The sequence below is a fragment of the Microtus oregoni genome, unplaced genomic scaffold (assembly GCF_018167655.1).
Source record: "Microtus oregoni isolate MIOR12 unplaced genomic scaffold, Mior012 000012F_ref0000307, whole genome shotgun sequence".
Classification (NCBI taxonomy): Eukaryota; Metazoa; Chordata; class Mammalia; order Rodentia; family Cricetidae; genus Microtus; species Microtus oregoni.
The window spans coordinates 5,511,480-5,529,892 of record NW_024543071.1 but is presented as its reverse complement, the minus strand read 5'-3'; the positions used below and the strand labels follow the sequence as shown (position 1 = coordinate 5,529,892).

The following is an 18,413-nucleotide window of genomic DNA, read 5'->3' as shown; positions in this document are numbered from 1 at the left end:
TTGAGCTAGCGGTATGTGTGCTAGCTGCCTCACCAGTATGCACTTCCCAAGGGCAGACATATCATGAGCCTCCTTATTCTCGGCAGGGTGAACAGACACAAAGCAATTTTCCATAGTGTTCATTGACTACACAACTCTGGAACTGAGTAGAGAAAGGTACTTGCCACCAAGCCCGATGACATGAGCTTGATCCTTCGAACTCTCATGGTGGAAGGGGAGAACGGACTGCCCTGCCGCGAGTTGTTCTCTGAACCCCGCCTGTGACCCACGACACCCCTCCACGTGCATTCATGTCTATAAAATGAATATTAAGACTAGTCAGTTTGCTTCAAATCTCTGGAACGATGAAGACTCCTCTTTATGTGCCCTCTAAGCAATGCTGACGCCCAGTCACCAGAGATTTAGAATCTACATGCCCTTAGGGGATCTGGAGCATCTCCACACTGAACAAACGATGTCGCCTCAGTTTCCCCATCTGTCAAACTAAAGAGGCATTAGGCCGGTTGGTCTCGTGCCATCCTCGGACCGCCGCTCTGTCGATTTCAACAGAAGTAGCTGGTTTTGTGCCTTCTCCTGCCCCAGGGAAAGGCAGGGAGGGATGTACTGACTCTCATGCTAACTCTGCCCAAATGTAAGAATTGCGCTGTTCTTTCGAAAAGACTGTGTAAATTGCACTGTGCCCTGGGTGTATGTCTACTGCCATGAAGTACTTCAGTTGTCGCATGTCTTGGGGTCAGTTGAGGAGTGCCGTGTGTGGTCATGACTGGACGCCCTCTGCGTGTAAAGGAAGTGAAGGATGACACTGTTTTAAAGATGAAGGCCGCCGGAAGAGCAGGGGGTCTAGGGGGTCTTCTAGGACTTTTCTGGCTGAGGTTCTGTTTTGGCTTTCTGTCTTCGCCCCTTCTTTGCTCTCCTGCACCCTTCTTCCCTCCACTGCCCATCTCATGCCTCCATCACTTCCCTCTGAAGAAGGTTGCACTATTGAACCCCCTTTTCAGGAGCCACCCCGTAAGTTACCTTGCAAAGACAAGACTGTGCCTGTTAGTGACGTTGATTTTCTGCATTTGAACTTACTCATACCTTTGCCTTTGCATGTTTTTAGATTGTTCTTTCCTTCTTTCTTTTTCACTTTCCAATGTAAATAATGCACACAATGCGTATTTCTTGGTAACTAACTTGCCTCCTCTCCTTCCCTGAATGAATTGTTTCCCTTTATTCCCAGTATCTGCAGATGAAATGGCCGCTGCTCGATGTCCAAGCAGGAAGCCTCCAGAGCAGACAAGCCCTCAAGGATGCCCGCTCCCCCTCGCCCGCACACATCGTGGTGAGTGTTTCTCAGTGGCACCCCTTTCTTGGGGGCAAACAGTAGATACTCTCCTTTTTTTTCTTTTTCTTTTGATTATGAAAACTTGTATCTGTCAGTTCTTTGAGAAAATGTTTTTCTGGAGATTAGCTTTGCGTATGGTCTGTGTGACAAGCTATTCCTCCCCCGTGACGGCACCACAGCGACTGTCACGAGGAAATTTCCCGAGTCTTCCTTCCCCATGTTGCTCTGTGTTCTGGGTTAGACGCTAGACTTGTGGGCGTCTGTTGAGAGGATGCATCCTCCCTGAATCAGGGGGAAACTACGGATGGTTCTGAAGCAGTTGTTTAGAAAAAAATGCATTTTAGGGGAAGAAAGGCTGCAGGAAAGATGAGGAAAAAAAGGGAGTCCTTGGTCTGAAATTTCCATCCACCCTATTTATCTTGATATGTACTAGAGAGTAACACTCTCCATGAAGACTGACAAATGATCTGAGCTGACTGACTGCAAGCCTAGAGTCGAAATGAACTTAGAAAGGCCCAAATTAAACTTAATCCGTGCACACATAGCTTTGAAAGCATGTGGGCGCCACACAGAAAACATTTGTTTTTGCTCAGACTACAGCATCAAGTCTGTGTCAACATATATTTTTAATGCACCTTCCTGGCGTATCGTAGGCTACGAAAGTCAATAAATTAGCCTCCCGAGAAGGTAGCTCAGCCTTATTAGAATATCTATTTCCTTCTCTATATTTATACCATGAGCTGGACTTCAGACATTTGAAATAATTAATGAAAGACATATTTTTATAATGAATTCATGACAGGTAGAATTATGCAAAGCAGGAGATAATTCATACATTTTTTATTTACGCTATCACAAATGTTACCCATTAGTCTGTTTGGCTTCTACATTACTCAGAATCTTTAAAAAATTGCAAAATGATTTAAAGTAGAAAAACCTTAAGATGCATTTTGTCAGATTTCAGGCCACCTCCTGATTTGGTAGCTTGGTCTAATTGATTATATATTATTGAATGAGTTAGGCCTCAGTTGGATGTGTGTATATCAGAACATAATTTATTTCTGTAAAACCGCATTTGGAACCTTGATTGGTGGAAATGTCTTAACTTCTCATGGTATAAATAGGGCATGAGGAAGAAGGCTGACAATTGCTAGAAGTCTTCCCTCTTCCAGCCCCACGGAATGAATGGTGAGGGCTGGAGATGATAGCCTTAGACAGCTTTAGGCCCAATCTGATATCAGGAGAGGAAACTGAGGCCCAGAGATGCCTTAAGTGAACTGCCCAATGTCACACGCCAACATAGAAGCTGGGGCAAAGGCTGGATCCAGCTCTTTGTGCCCTTTTGGGAACCTTCTGGTACATTCTCTGTTGTGAGAGGTGAGAGCAAGGCTGGTGGCTGGCTCTTGTTGACTGTAAGCTGCTGGTCATCAGCAACTGACGAGGGTGAGGGTGAAGAAGCTGCCGGTGTGGGTGCTGATTCAAGGTTTTCTGGAACATCAAATGCCATGTTAGAAAAGACAATCTTCACACGTGGTTATGGGACCCAAGCGTGTGATGCTGTCAGGGTTTACGGTCTCCTAAGCCGATGCATTCCCCAGCATCTGCCCAGACTTTGGAATTGATTTCTCTCCCCTTGGAAGCTCTCCCTAGAGGTTTCCCCACATTTTACCTGAAGACAAGAGAGTATCTGCAAACCTACCCCAGTTCAGAGTGTGCACAACTCTGGTAGTAAAGGATCATAGGCCATAGCAGCACTGAGCAAGACCCTCATCCAAGTGTGAGTGGTCACAACTGTCCCCTCTTGTCCTGCTTAAATCCGGCGAGAACAGCTGCCACAGCTGGGGTCGTCAGAGTCTTATTTCCTTGGTGGAAATGGACAGTCTGTAGATGGTGGGGAAGGGGTCTTTGCAGAACCAGTGTGAATCTTCGCAAGGGACTCAGAGGGGAAACTGAGGCTCCTTTTCCTCTACTGTTTTCTAGAAGGCACATGTACCATATGTCCACCACTCAGGAGTACCCATGTCATCTTTAAGGTTGGCCGTGGTCACAAAGCCTTGTTTGCTGACTGCTGTGCCCTTAGGGACCTGGGGACTAGTCATCTGGTGGAGGTTATAGGTTTGTGGGGAAAGGTGGTCCTGGGAGCTGAGGAGAAGGGAAAAGCTCTAAGTTCGGTCAACAGGAGACCACATTTGGAAAATACTTAATTATCTTCTCACTGGATACGGAGCTGTGTGTCAACCCAAACCACCCACACCACAGCGGGCGCAGCGGCTGAGTCAGCCCCGAGAACTTTCTGCACTGTGGCTCATGCATCATTTGGGTTTCTGTACGGCTTCACAGTGGCCGGAGGGGTTTGTTTGTGTTTGTGTTTGGTCACGAATGTCAGCTTTCCTCCTCACCCTCAGGTTTCCATCCTGTTAGACACAGTGTCGTCATATCATAGCACAGAACCAGACTCGTTTCAAAATAGCCTTCTACGGACTGTTTCCCAATTTCTTTGAAATCTGGGTTATTGTAACTCGTGGGCCGAGCTGTTTCCAAACGACTTCTGCTGTTTCGCTGTACAAACAGGGAAGTGTTGGGGTTCCTTGTCACTCCCTTGAGGTCATGACTATCAGATTGCTCAGGAAACAGCTTTCCCCAGAGCCTCCACCTGGAAGAGAATCCTCACCTGAGAATTTCAAGTATTTTTAGTCTGATTGAGTTTTTTTCCCCCCCATGTGGTGGGAGGTTGATGTGTGGGGGGCTGGAGAGATGGCTCAGCAGTTAAAAGCTTTCATTTACTGATCTACGGAGGACCACGTTAGGCGACTCACAGTTGCCTGAAACTCTAGTTCCAAGAGTCTGATACCCGCTTCTGGCCTCCATGGGCACCTGCAGACACATTACTCACCCAGCACACACGCTAATGTAATAATAATAATTAATAAACAACCTTAAAAAGTTAATGGGTGGAATGAATGTTCATGTTAGGACACAGGTGTGTCCTCACACTTCACAATGTGTGTTCATTCATCCATTGCCTGGAGCTGGGGTTAGAACCAGAGGCTTTGCTCAGGCTAAGCAAACATTTTGTTACTGAGCCACAGTCTAGTCCTATCCAAGAATGTTTAAGCTGATCCTCCCCCACAAAATATCCGTGCATCTTTTGCTGCATCTTGTTTATTAGACCCTGGTGATTCCCAATCTGTGTTCTGAGAAGAAAAGAAATTATTTCCTAGGGCTGCCTTGATTGGCTGGTGGAGACTCATCAGTCCCCTTGATTGGCTGGCCGATGACTCATCAGTCCTGTAAGGAGTCAGTCCTTGCTCCATCCCCCATACCCACTCTGCCCCACCACCCAGCCCTGACTTTGTAAAACCTCAGAAATGCCGAGGAGCCCGTTCTAAGACCCTCCTCTCTCCAATTCCATTTTCTCATTGGTTCCATTTTGCTTTCTCTGACATTTCTGAAATTTATATTCTAATTCTTTTTTCTTCCTCTCACAAGTCGAAGGAGGAAGTGCAGGCCTCTGCTGGGTGGTAGTGTCTCGTGCCAGGCTTGTACAGATTGCCTCCAGCTCCTGGAAGCCGTGGGGTTAGGACTTGCTCCCTGGGTATCACCCCCGGTGCCTTTGCTATACAAAGACTTTCATTTAACTTTCTTTGTACCCAGAAAAGAAAAAAAAAAAGATTCTAGACCCCAAATGGTGGTATTTTGGTCTAGCATGTGTCTTACAACTCAGTAAAAAGGCTTCAAAAGTTTTTACAATTTTATCTCGGGGGTTTCCTTTTGAAGTCGGCGTGCAGTTTTACCTTGGGGTGGATTCTTCCTGTCTCTCTGTCTTGGTGTTTTGTTGTGTAATGAGCATCTAAGAGTGGGATGGGAGAGCAGGCTGAATCCCAGAAAGAAAGCCTGCCAGACAGTGGTAATACACATTTTTTTTTAATTGCTTAAATGTTGATGGCAAGTGGAAATCTTACAAGATGTAGCATAGCCAGGAGGACCTCACACAGGGTCTCTGCCCTCCGTGCTGACATTTCCTAGGGACACAGGGCTCAAGGAACTGGGAGCTTTTTTTTCTACATAATCTAGGCGGACCTACTCCTTGCTAATTAAAAAACGACCTCAAGAACATTCTCTTTGTAGCAAAATACATGTGAAGGCTTCTAACTTTTTTTTTAATGTTCCCATGCTTACAGGGATCAACTACATGCCAGGAGGCTCTGTGGTAGAAAGATGTCAAGGCTGGCAAAACATTGTGGAGTGTACCTAGAAAGATTACAGGGCCCCTGCAGGTGTGACCAGGGAACCCCAGCTGTGACTAGGAAGTTGGTGGGGATTACGCTCCTGGACATTTAAGGTGGTTAAATGGTGCAGTGATAGGAGGGGTGACTTCTCGCCTTCTGTGACATGCTAGGCTGATGACGACAATTGTCACCACTTAATTGGGCATTTCAAAATGGCGAGTCTTGAAGATTCTAAATGTCCTTGTGTGGGGGTGTATTAAAGGGATGACAGAAGAGAGAATGAATTCGCGGGGTCCAGCTTCTAAGCCTGTCTACGGTGTACATGGATGGAAATAGCCCATCATAAGACATACATTTCTACATTTCTTATGAGCCGACAGAAGCTAGAAGTATTAAAACTGGGATTTGGATGATTTATGGAAGATGGCGTATGAAGCTGTAGAGAGGGCGAGAATAGGAGACCATGCTAGGCAGAAGGAAGAGAGTGCGTAGCTTCTAAAGGAAAGTAGAAGCAGAGAGAAACAGAGACAGCCTGGCTAAGGTAGAGACCCTGCTGCTGTGCCATCAGATCTATAAGGGGAATCACACAGGGTTTGGTGATTGTGTTACGCTGCAGGCCCTGGGGATGGTGGACATGGACAGAGTTGGATGGAACCGAAGGGGCCGGGAAGGGGTAGGTGTTTGGAGAATGCAATTCTCTGGGTGAAGCAGGTTTGGGATAGAATAGCTCTTTCGTTTCTTAGTTGAGAGATCGTGCTTCTGTTGATTCAATCATGGACTCGTTCACGGGTGCTGCAAATACGTTGTGGTTGTTCGCTGTGTGGGAAGAAGCCTTCCAGACATTGAGGAAAATGACACCAGTGGCAATCAGTAATCCCAATGATGCTACAGAGGATTGTACTGGGTGACGCTCTGAGTTCATTTGAGATGTTCCAGCCTTCTGCTGAGGGGTTGCGTTCACAGGAGGACTCAGGCTTCACTCGGGGTGGGAGTCAGGGTACGGAACAAGGCCCCTGGGCGCCAGCACCCCATCTTCCTGGTCCTGAGTTGACAGCTGAGAGAAGCTGAGTAGATGGGTTCTAAAACATTCTGGACACGCTAATTCCCAAACTGTCAGTGAGCATACCAGTGGGAGCTCCCACTCCCCCTGTGCCGGGGTGTGGCTCTAGGAACCCTGCCAGTTTCTAGAGTGTCTGAGATGTGGCTTCTCATGGTGGAGACTGTAGCTATTGCAAAGGACTCCTTGGCACTGTGCAGGACAGAATGTATGTGTACTTGTTTCTGTGGAGAATGGTGGCTTTTAGATGAGGAGCGAGAACCTATACTGAGTCTCCCTACCCTCCTGTGGACTGTCTTCATCCCCTCTGCTAAGTATGTATCTACCTTTCTTGTTATTTATTTAATCCACTTACCCGTGACTCAGCCAGGCTTTCTAGAACACCTGGCCTGTGTTTCCTGGTAACAGCTGAGTCAGAACCGTCCCATTTCACAGACAAGGCTGTACTGAGCATGTCTGTTCTGTCTATTAAACAAGCCATCATCACTGCACACTGCCTTGTGATTTTTATGAGGACAGTTAGCGCAGAGAACTAGACCCCCAGGCTTTCTTTTGGAGGGAAAAGGAGCCACAGATGGCATCACTGTGCTCTGAAGAACGTGTGTAGCCAAGTCCCCAAAGTACATTCTGGGCTGGGGTCATGGTGGAGTTCCAGGTCAAACGGCTAAATCATCCTTAGGTCCTAATGAATCTCCAGCGTTCTTGGGTTTTGGGTTCTGGTGTGGCAGCCGCCCACCGTGGTGGCAGAACGGGTGTCATAAAGGATTGTGTAACCTCTGTGGTAACCCTTCCTTCAGAGTAGATTCAAGGTTTAAGGGCCGTGGAATCCCATCTCAGGCCTCCTTTTGCCTCTGTGTTACAGCTTCCCTGCTGTTTGGTAGTTGACTCTCACCCTAGAGACTCTGGCATAGGAAGGAAGCATCCTAAGGAGACTGTTTAGGTGTTTGGTTTTGGCACCACATGGCCCCCGTGGGAGTGTAGTCCTCATTGTGCACTGGCTGAATGCAGTGCTTCACTCCCTGAAGCACTGGCTCCTTGTTGCCTATACATGCCGAAGATGCTGCTATCCTGACCCCAAGAACAACTTTTTTCCTTAGAATTTCCCTGTTTATCTCTTACTCATATCACTGGGGACTGACAAACCCCCGACTATTTAAGAATGGAAATTGCTCATATTTTAATTACAAACCATTCTACCTCGAGGGAGAATAAAGCCATTTGTTCCCAGTTCATGCACATTGGTGTTTCTCCCACACGTGTGTCTGTGTGAGGGTGCTGGATCCCTCGGGACTGGAGGCACAGACAGTTGTGAGCTGCCGTGTGGGTGCTGGAAATTGAACCCAGGTCCTCTGGAAGTGCAGTCCGTGCTTTCAACTGCTGAGACATTGCTCCAGCCGTGTGATAGGAATTTTTAAATGAACCTAGCTTCTTTTTTCATAGATTTTGTGCCTATTGTAGACAGTTGGAAACCCACCCATAGCCTCACCTCTCGGATATTTGTTTCCTTTTAGGTTTTTTCCTTCTGACCATGTTGATATTTCTTCCTAACATTCTGTAGCTCCCAGCTTCAATGGCTCCAGCTTTGTCTTTATTTATAACAAAAATTACCAAAGTCAGTAAGTACTTCTCCATGTCATTACAATTCTTAAGGCTTTTAATGACCCATCAGAGCCCCTAATGTGATTTTGCCCTGATTTATAAGATCGATGCCGTGTTGTTCTTCCTTTATGTCATGTTTTGTTTCTGCTTTCATTAGATCCCTTGTGGCAATGGTATTTACGTGTCTGTGTCCTTCCCTAGCTCTTTCCTTTTGGGGTAGATTTGGAGGAAGAATTTAGATAAAGGACAGAGTTTTAAGAATTGCTCTTGAGGTCCATAGCCATGAATTATCTTTCCGAGAGTCTCCATTCTGCCGGTGTCACTGCAGTCCGGAGACTGGGTGTCAGTTCCCATGGTCAGAATGGTTTAATTCTCCGGGGGGCATACAAAGGGAGAGGTTTATGTTTCCCTGGAAAGCTGGGCCCCTAACTCCCCTTGCCCCAGAACTGAAGCGATAAGGCCTCACCTTTCCTGCCTTCACGGTCTGTGCTACGCTTTCCCTGAGTCCCTCTTAGCCAGTCCTCTTAGCCAGTTCACGCAGGACATCTGCTTCTTCTGTGCTCCACCCCCAGTATGCTCAGCTTTTGCAGGGCTATTTCAGAGGCCCTGAGTGTACTGATAATCTTTGTTAATTAGTTTTTCATGTAATTATTTCTTTCATCTTTTTTTCCTTCCCTTGTTGAGACAGAATGTTACTGTGTAGCCCAGGCTGGCCTCAAACTTTCAATTCTCCACTGTGGAGATCTAGGGTTACAGGTGCATGCTGGTATGAGCATTTAGTTACAGTCTTGTTTTTAGAGGCTTTATCTCAGTGGGCAGAGTCATCTCAGAGGGCGGAGTCATCTTAGTGGGCGGAGGGTATTCATTTGATGCTCTCTGTGAGCTTGGTCAGACCTCCCGATTGGGTTGTTGGGCAGACACACCCACTTTTCAGAGAGGCCATTGGCTCCCCTGTGAAAGCTATACCCAGAGTATAAGGGGGAGGGCTGGCAGCCTGGCTTGGCTCTCTGCCATCTCTTCTAGCTGGGTCCTGGTGTGCTTTGGAGAAGCGTCTCTGGCAGATCCTGGCTAGCTAGTGTTTCCTGACATTTGTTTCCCAGAGTGTTTAATAAGGTTACTGGAAAAAAAAGATTCTCTCTTAAAATAGGTTTAGCAAGCTCTGGGTCTCTCTCTGGGCCTTGGCTCTGCAGGAGGCTTCAGACCTTTTTGTAGAAGAGGGGGTGCTTCTCTGCTGAAGTCTACTTAGCATAAAGGGACAAGATGGGAACCCTCTTTGTGAAGCCGATTTGGTTTCAGCACCTGCTCTGTTTACTGAACACAGGAGCCTGTTTTAAGTTAACACGGGTCTTAGAGCCCAGCTCGTGCTTTGGGCCGTGTTTATCTTTCCAGTATATAAAAAGTGTTCTTTCGGCATCCATCCATTCTACTTGTTGCTTCTTGCCTTGCTGATTACACTGTTTGGGGCCTGCTTATTTCTCCAACCAGACTGTAAGTTTCTTGAAGCCAAGGAGCCCCATGGTCCATTTCTCTGCATGTGGCTTCCTCCCCTCCCACTGTGGTGCTGTTAATTAAGCAGAAAACCAGTTTCTGGTAAAGAACTGGAGCTAATTTGGTTTGAATCCAGTGTGACTTCATCGTGCCCAGAGTGTTCGCAGTATCTCAGTTAGCCCATAGCTTCTGCATGTGTCTGCTCTCTCTCTACCTAATGTGGTAGCATGTTTTTGGAGAGATAATTTGGGGTTGTGACATGGGGCAGGGCTTGGCCAGGAACTTGAGAATCCATCCTTATACACTCCAGTTCACGGCCGAGCGTGTCTGATTGCTATGGTAGGACTTTCGTGGACATAGCTATAAGAAAGCTCCAAAAGTCAGAGTGTGGGGCTTCTGTCTCCTAATTTCCTAATTAGGGGTGCTCAAATGTGATACCCAGGGCTTGGTTATTGATGGGAAATGGTTGCAGATTGCTAATGTTTGCTCAAGTGTTTATGGGGTTTCTTTGTGATTGCAAGTTGTCTTTTCATCTTCCATAACACGGAACTATGTGTGGGAGTCAGTTCTGTCTACATACGGTGTGTGCGCACGCGTGTGTGTGTGTTCCTGATCCCTTTTTAACCCCTTACCATTGCTACATAGTCTAGTCTCACTTGTCTCTCACTTGGATGTGGCGCTGCCCTTCCCTCCCTCCCACATTTGTTACTTCCCCCCATAAATCCTTGAACCCCTGTAGTTGTTTCTACACTTATGATGGCCTTTGAAAACCTCATATATACCCCATAATATACTTCTGAAAATCTGGCCTAAATATCGTCTTAGGAAAAAGGCCCAGAGCAGCTACAAACAGACCCTTGTCTCTGCCAGTGGCTATAAGGTTGGTTCTGAGAACCAAGGACTGAGAATTGGCAGCCCCAGGCCAGTTAAGTCTGGACACCCATCATGCTTTCTGCAGCCTGGGCACAAGAAGTCGGTGTGACAATATGACCAATGTCTTGGTTGCAGCACCCTCAGTGGGAGCCACATACCCCTGGTGGTGTGCATCCGTAAGCCCTGCCTCACCCTGAAGCTTCTTGTCCACCCAGCTGCAGGCTCTTGCAATCTCAAGTCGCCACTAAGCAGCTCCAGACAGCGTGATGCAATCTGTTTTCCAGCCCAGACCCGCAGAGCGGGTGGATCTGGGCAGTGATTAAGTGTATCACTGAGGCAGTTTAATGAGCTTGAGATGGGGGTCTCCGTGGGTCTCAGAGCAATGAGGGGAAAGGCCTCCTCTCCAAGGGTGCAAGCTTCCTACTGCCCTTTCTCTTTCCATTTGTTTCCACTGAGTTTGAGGGTGAGGAAAACAATAAGCGGATAGGCAGGCTGAGGAAAGAAGGAGAAAACAGAGCCCAGCGCAGCCTCGGGCCTGGTCCATCGGAACTCTCCAGAGACTGGGTGGGTCTTGCGCCCTTATCTACATCTGCCTCATTCACTTTCTGTGGCTTTTGATGTTAGGGCCAGCTCAGGGTTAAGAGAGGTTGTCCACGGAGTGTTTATCCCTAGCCTTTTGCTACTCAAGGAAGAAGTTGGCCTTGATGGGCATAGGGACAGAAATAAAATGCATGGATAAACAAACATACCTCATAATGAACTGAGGACATGGCTAGGTTTCCTGGGAAACCTTGTTGGAACTCAGGAACAAAAATAGTGTTTTGTTTTGAGACAGAGTTTCATGCAGTTCATGTTCAGCCTCAAACTCATTGTGTAGCCCAGGAGACCTTGGACATCTGATCCTGCTGCCTGCAAGTCCCGAGTGCTGAGATTACAGGTGTGCACAGCCATCTCTGGTTTGTGTGGTCCTGGGGATCGAACCCGGGGCTTCTTGCATGTTAGCCAGACTTCCTGAGCTACATTGTGGCCGTGGCGTGCACGTGCCCCTGGCCTGGAATGGAAGGCTGCCATTTGCAGAGGGCTGAAATGGGTGCAGGGAGAATGAGTGGACAGCACAATTTAATTCTATGTACCAGCTCTGGGCCTGGATTATCCCAGGGAGCCAACGCCTTAGCTGGTGGTTTCCTGTTGCCAACCCAGTTCTGATGGTTATTCAAGCCTTTAGGCTTATGATGTCATTTTTTTTTTTAATTTTTAGTTTTATTTCTCTCAGTAAAAGTTCTGGGTCATGGACCAGGTCTGCCACGATTGCACAGAGAAGCCCTCAGGTGCAGAGCACACCTGCCTCTCCAAGGACAGTTGCTTTGAGCTGGTCTCAGAGTTCCTGTAGGAAGGGGACAAATCGGGCCCCACACCCACATGAGCGACTCCTACAGGGAGGCTTGTATGGGTATAGGAGTTTCTGGGATTTGTTCCTGTGGTCATGGGGAATTTTAAAAATGAAGTTTAGGTATTTTCACGAAATTCCTGATTTTATATTTTTAGATCTTCAGACTTTTTCTCTGGCATATTCATGGTTGCGGGAAAATTCTTTTCTTTTGTTTCTTTGTGACATTTACTTGCGTATATTAGAAACATTGTTTTCTGATCACAGATAATGGGTGGCCAGTGGAGAATTCTGTTATTTCTCTTTCACTTATTGTGACTACTTTTTTATCTTTTGGAGACTGTGTCCATTTTTCATGAAAACATCACATTGTACAAAGGGTGATACAGTCGCGAAACACGCAGACTGTTGTTCCCAGGCCCTGCTTGTCCCTGCTAGCCCCTTTGTGTCTGCCTGCGGTAGCAAGCACAGCGCTTCTGAGGCCTCAGATGTCAGGATTCTCAGGTCTAGGGCATGTGGATGGCTTTGGATCTGCCCTGGGGTGAAGCAGGAGAGCAAAGGGTAGCATCGGGCTCAGCGCTGCATCAGTGCCTTTTGGAGAATGTCAGAAACTCAGCTCCCTACCTGCAAATGCCCACAGAGATGTCATGGCAAATCGTCTTCAAGTTTTTGAGACAGGGTCTCTTTCTATAGCCCTCCGCTTGTCTTGCACTCCCTGTGTAGACCAGGCTGGCCTTGAACTCTCAGAGATCCTCCTGCCTCTGCTTCCTAATTTCCAGACCTCAGCCCACCACCAAGAGAAGTTAAGGCGGGAACTCAAAGCAGGGACTTAAAGGTGAGGCTGCTTGCTATTTCACACTGCATGGCCTTCCACCAAGCACCTCACTTCACAGTCAGGAAACACAGCAGGAACTATGGAGGGTGTTACTGCTGGCTGGCTGGGAAGCTAGCTTATACTGGCAGTTCAGGCCTGCCTACTTTGGACTTGACACAGATGCTCTCTCTCATCAATTAACAATTAAGACAATCCCTAACAGCCACAGGGCAATCTGATCTAGGCCATTTCTCAATTGATCTCCTCCTAGATGACCCTAGGCTCTGTCAGATTGATAGAGATATCCAGGTCAGATGGGAAAGGGGACACGTTTTCATCAGAACCAGACTGAAGATGCGCCAAGAAATGAAGTTAGGGTTAGGAGCTGGGCTATGGCTCTGCTGTCAGGAGCAATTGGCACAAGTCTCAATTCTTCCCACCCTTTGGTTACCTGCGCCATGATAAAACCAAACCAAACCAAACCAAAATATGGTGTTTCTAAAGAGGGTGCCGACTTCTCATGCTGCCTGGACGTTTAGTTTGGAAAGTGGTTTTCTTTTTCTTTCTATAATGCAAGTGTTTTATGGATCCATTTTGCTGTTTTGCGCAGATGTGATGATTCTCAGTTTGATGGATTTACCACAATATACGTTTATCGTGTGTGAGGCACAAGCTCGGGCCTCAAGCCAGTAACCGTACGCGAAGTTTGAGTGCGCGATTTAAAGTCTGGCCTGTGAGCCAGTGTGCATTTGGACATCTGTGTGGAATAAGTGAGTGGCAGAGGACATTTGTGAGGGAGAGGCAGGCAGCCATTGGCCTGGAGAGATGGGCTTGGGCTGTGAGGTGGCCAATGCTAGGCAGAGAGGCCAGCAGGGCTGGACTTGGCGAAGCCTTCCGCTGTCTGGAAGCCTGTATGAAATTTCCTGTACGGGTTTTCAGCTGGCAAGGTCTGGATCCTTCCGGACCCAAGGCCGTGTACCAAAATTCAGAACAGAAACCAAGTTGAGAGGTTTGCCGAACTTTTGGTTATGTTCATTTCAGGGCCACAGTTACTACAAGATTGCACAAAATCACAGGGCAGAGCAATGTCCTCTAAGGCTCTTTCCTGGTCCTGTTTTTTCTTCTACTATTAGACTTAATCTTAGAATTTACATGTTGATAGTTTTCCTGGTAGCAAGCTCACATCTTGTGTGTATACATGTGTATAGAAACCAAAGGCCAACCTTGTGGGGGGAGGACTGAGGGGGGTTCGTCCTTCTCTCTTTCTCTCTTGAGCCAGGGGCTCTCTTTCACTTGGCACTTGAGGACTGAGCTAGGTTGGCTGGCCAGTGAGCCCCGATGCCTTTCCTGTTTCTGCCCCCCAGCACTGGGATGAGAGGCATGCACCACCACCACCCGGCTCTCCTGGCTTTCTTATACGGGTTCTGGGGATGAACCAAATCAGGTTCTCTTGCTTATGCAGCAAGCACTTAACACACTGGGCCATCTCCAGCCCATGACCGCATTTTGATAATTGAACCGACACCTGGAGAAGATGCACGGGCCCTGTCTTGGGGGATGTTCACTGAACATTTGGTCAGATCTGGGCACTTTTCTCTTACCAGGTTTACCCTCATCAAACCCTTGGGAACTAGCTGTTGCCACTCCTGTTTTAGGGATAAGGAAACAGGAGAGGGAGACTCAGTTGGGAGGACGGTGTAAGAAAGGCCACACAACTGGAGGCTGAATTCTGACAGGTGGACTAAGGAGCTGTCGCCTCACTCTTTGGAAATGAGTGCAGGCAGAGGTGGGGCAGATCTCTGGACACCGTCCCCACGCTTGTGTCTGTCTTTCTGCTTTAGGACCTTAAGCCTTGTCAGAGGCAGATTGTTCCTCTGTGATGTGTTGAGGAAATAAGACTTTGTGAACTTATGAGCCTTCAATTCATCCCTAATTATATCCCTGTTAACCATGTGGGCCGATGCCTACAGACGTGTGGGCAGGTTACAAGTGGACAATTTGACGCACCTGTGACAGCAGTTTTTGTTGAGAGTTCTTCTCAGAGCATAAACCATGTGGAACTGAGAGGTTTACTTCCTGGTCGATCCTTGAGTCCTTCATAGAGTGTGCTTGCCTGGTCTCCTATCAAAGTTGGGTAGCTCAAGATGAGACCCCAGGTTTGAGTGGGTGTTGTTTCTTTGTTTCCTCTGTTCTCTAGGACAGGTGAGAGAGATTACTCCCTAACTCTTTACAAATGGAAACAGACTAACAACAGCATACAGAAAAGGACCAGGGACGGTGTAGCAACAGCCACACAAAGTAGCGATCCTTAGTCATCCCCTTGTATGAAGCCTGTTATTTTAAAAATAACAAAACCAGGGACTGCAGAAGCAGTTCAGTGGTTAAGTCTGCTCTCCCAGAGGACCTGAGCTTAATTTCCAGCACCCACGTCAGGTAGTTCACAATCATCTGTAACTCCAGCTCCAGAAGATCCAACATGTCAGGCCTCAGCGGGCAGGCTCCTGAGAAACACATACCCGCATGTACACATACACACCTACACATAATTAAAACCTGCATTCACATACACACACTCACTTGCAGACACACTACGGGCACACAAAAAGAATGAACAAAGCCAGAGACTTCTGTTGTTCTAAGTCCAGTCCTCATTCCTAAGCAATCACTTTGTTGAACTTCAGAGTCTATGTAGTTCAGTGTAGGCGCTTGTACAGTTGCCCACGTGTGCCAAATCTGTGGTGTAGCATAGTCAATGTCAGTGGTTTCCTATTTCAGGAGTTATGCAAATTACTCCTTTAAAAAAAATAGCCACTGTGTTTGAATTTCATGCTGTACATTTAATTTAGTTTTTTTCATTTCACGGCTATTCCATGTTCTACCGTAAGGCTACAATCCTAGTTTTCTTAGGCTGTATTGATGGCTCTTAGCTCACTTCCAGTCTTCTTGCTTATTTTGTCTTAAAGAATTGTGTGCTTAAGTGTCCGTATTTAAGTTTCTTTATCACATTAGTGCCTGGTGCCCTTGGAGGCCAGAAGAGGGCATCAGATCCCATGGAACTCGAGTTACAGACTGTGTGAGCTGCCTTGTGGGCGCTGGGAACTGAACCCCAATCCTGTAATAGCATCAAGTACTCTTGGGAGGCTCCTCAGCCACCTCTCTAGCCCCTGCTAACTGTCTCTTGAGATTACGAATTGTGCCGTAGTGACAGTCGTTGGGCGGCTGTGTGGCCATTAGCAGGCCTTTCTGAGGGTTTGTGGCAATGTAGAGGAATAAAGAGAGCATCTTTCTTTCTGGGGTTTGGTTTAAATTTGGATTGCTAGACTCTAGGATAAGACAGTGCTTCCAATGCAACAACTGCCCTTTTACTAATGTTCGTTCTTCCTTATGCAGTGGGATCTAATTTGTGCTTCTTTCACCTCTGAGCTTGCGTATCATATTGTATATTTATTAGTACACTCAATTTAGTCCTTTCTTTCTTGAAAAGAATCCAGTAATTCTCCATGGTGATGTACAGAAGCCCTGTATAGAAGTTGGAGGCAAGATGGTTAGAGATAGAAATACTTTCCCCTACTCCACGTTGTTACTGAACTTTGTAAAGTGAACTTTTTTTTTAAATAAGCAAATTTTAAATTTCAGTGCATTTGAACACATCAGTATCTTCTGTGTTTTTATTTTCTACCTCCAGATTGTAGCTCCAGATTTGGCAAATGCTGCACGAACTCTGTTGTTTACATGCATGTCCACATGTGTGCCTATATGTGTGTGTCCATGGGCATGTGTGTTCACGTGTGTGGAGGACAGAGGATACTTTATGTATTGTCATTCTCCTCTCTTCTCTACCCTCCTCCTTCTCCCCTCCCCTTCTGCCCTCCTCCCTCTTTGTGTTAACACCATAGTTTCTCATTGGCCTTGAACTTGCCCTGGTGGCTAGCTGGCCACCGAGTACCTATGACCTGCCTGTCTGTGTCTCCAGTGGTAGGATTATAAGCATCTTCCACACACCCAGATTTTTGAATGTGGAGTCTAAGAACTGAACTTCAGTCCTTGCGCTTTGTGGATTGGCATCTCCTCAGCCTCAGGAACTCAGGTTCGATCGCACATCTGCTACCTCAGCCATAACTGCAGAAGTCACCTTTCTTAGGCAGCTAAGCCAAGGAGTCTGTCAGAATGCAGAAGTGTGTCTGGGAATTCGACAGTGCAGGGACAGTAGGTAATGCAGCCATGTATTGATGAGGTGTAAGCCCCAGCACTGAGGCACAAGTGTTCTGATTGACTTGATAGGTCTTTCCTACAGCTCCATTTGAAGTAAGTGCTCATATTCCCATTTTAGAGCTAAGAAACCCAGGATCTAAAGAGGTTAGATTGTTATGTGGTGAGGGGCAGAGCCAGGGTTCAGATCAGAGTCTCTTGATCACAAGTCTTGGATGCAGCCACACCCTCTTCACAAAGATTAACTTGGAGTTTGAGTCCTGGCATCTTTCTAAGTTGTTAATTTTTTTTTATTTTTGAATCATCATCTCCCTGTGTAACACTGACTTGCATGGTTGTAGACCAGCCTGGCCTTGAACTCGCAGCAGTCTGCCTGCCTCTGCTTTCCGAGTGCTGAGATTACCTCAAGTGTTCTGGGTTGTTAATTTAAAAACATCTCTTGATTATTTATATATTTACTGTGAGATCACATGCCTGCGGAGGTGGGATAACAAACTGGGCTCAGTTCCTATTTTCTACCACTAGTAGATTCCAGGCCCTATCATGCCCCCTTTCCCGCTGAGTCATACCACTGGCCTTCAATATTATTTTTGATTTGAATCTAATTGGAAAGAAAGAGGGATATGGTGGAGGACAGGATGGAGAAGGGAAGGGCTTGAGACTCTGAGATTCAGCAACAGAAGCTAAGAGCCCCGAGCAGAGAGGGCAGTCCAAGAGGAAGAGGTCCTTATTTCATGCAACTGAAACATTAAATAAAAACCCAAATAATTACATCACGCAGGTCTGATGCAGAGTCATTAACTTCCCTGAATTATTGGTGTGTGTGTGTGTGTGTGTGTGTGTGTGTGTGTGTGTGTGTGTGTGGAGGGGGGAGTCAAGAAGTCTGGGAAGCTGTTTTTTGCCTATGGAATTACATTCCAGGGGACTCTGAGGATTTAGGTAACCACAAAAGCCATTTATTTCAAGTACACCACGATTTCTTCTGCTTTGATCCTAATCCATAGCATAATTAATAAATGGAAGGAGCCGGAGCATGGGCCTTTTACAGCGTGTACTTTTCACATGGCTTTGGCCTGACATGACTCACTTGCCACTTGGAAAAGCATCATCACTTCGGGTGGGCAGGCAAGACGGGGACGCCTGGTGGGCAGGCTAGAGCTTCTTCTTGGGGTTCAGGTTCCCACCGTCTCCCTAGCTCTGCCATCTAGGAAACATTTGAGAACACAATGACCAGGAGTGACATGGCTTCTGCTCTAAGCGCCCAGACCAGTTCTTACAGGGTCCATCTTTCTATTGGCCCCTGCCCCCCTTCTATCACTGAGGAAGAGTAGCTGCAGGCTGGTCATTGAGGGGGTGGTGGAGGAAGTCAGGCACTGGATGTCTGAAGGGAAGAGCTAGGTAATTGTTGCGGTTGTACCTTCTCCTCCCCA

General features: G+C 47.0%; 1 protein-coding gene across 46 annotated transcripts in view; it reads left to right on the top strand.

Moving 5' to 3' along the window:
- Tcf7l2 (transcription factor 7 like 2) overlaps positions 1-18,413 on the top strand; it is a 187,922-nt gene that overhangs the window by 73,925 nt on the left and 95,584 nt on the right. For 43 of the 46 annotated variants that reach the window (XR_005975094.1, XR_005975092.1, XR_005975098.1 and 40 more), the window contains one exon: positions 1,223-1,324. The exons of the other annotated variants lie outside the window; for them this stretch is intronic. Coding sequence is in view for 38 of the 43 variants with exons in the window: in XM_041660810.1 (XP_041516744.1) it covers positions 1,223-1,324 (102 nt within the window). In the remaining 5 variants the exon portion in view is untranslated. The remainder of the gene's footprint in view (positions 1-1,222; positions 1,325-18,413) is intronic. 46 annotated transcript variants of the gene reach the window in all.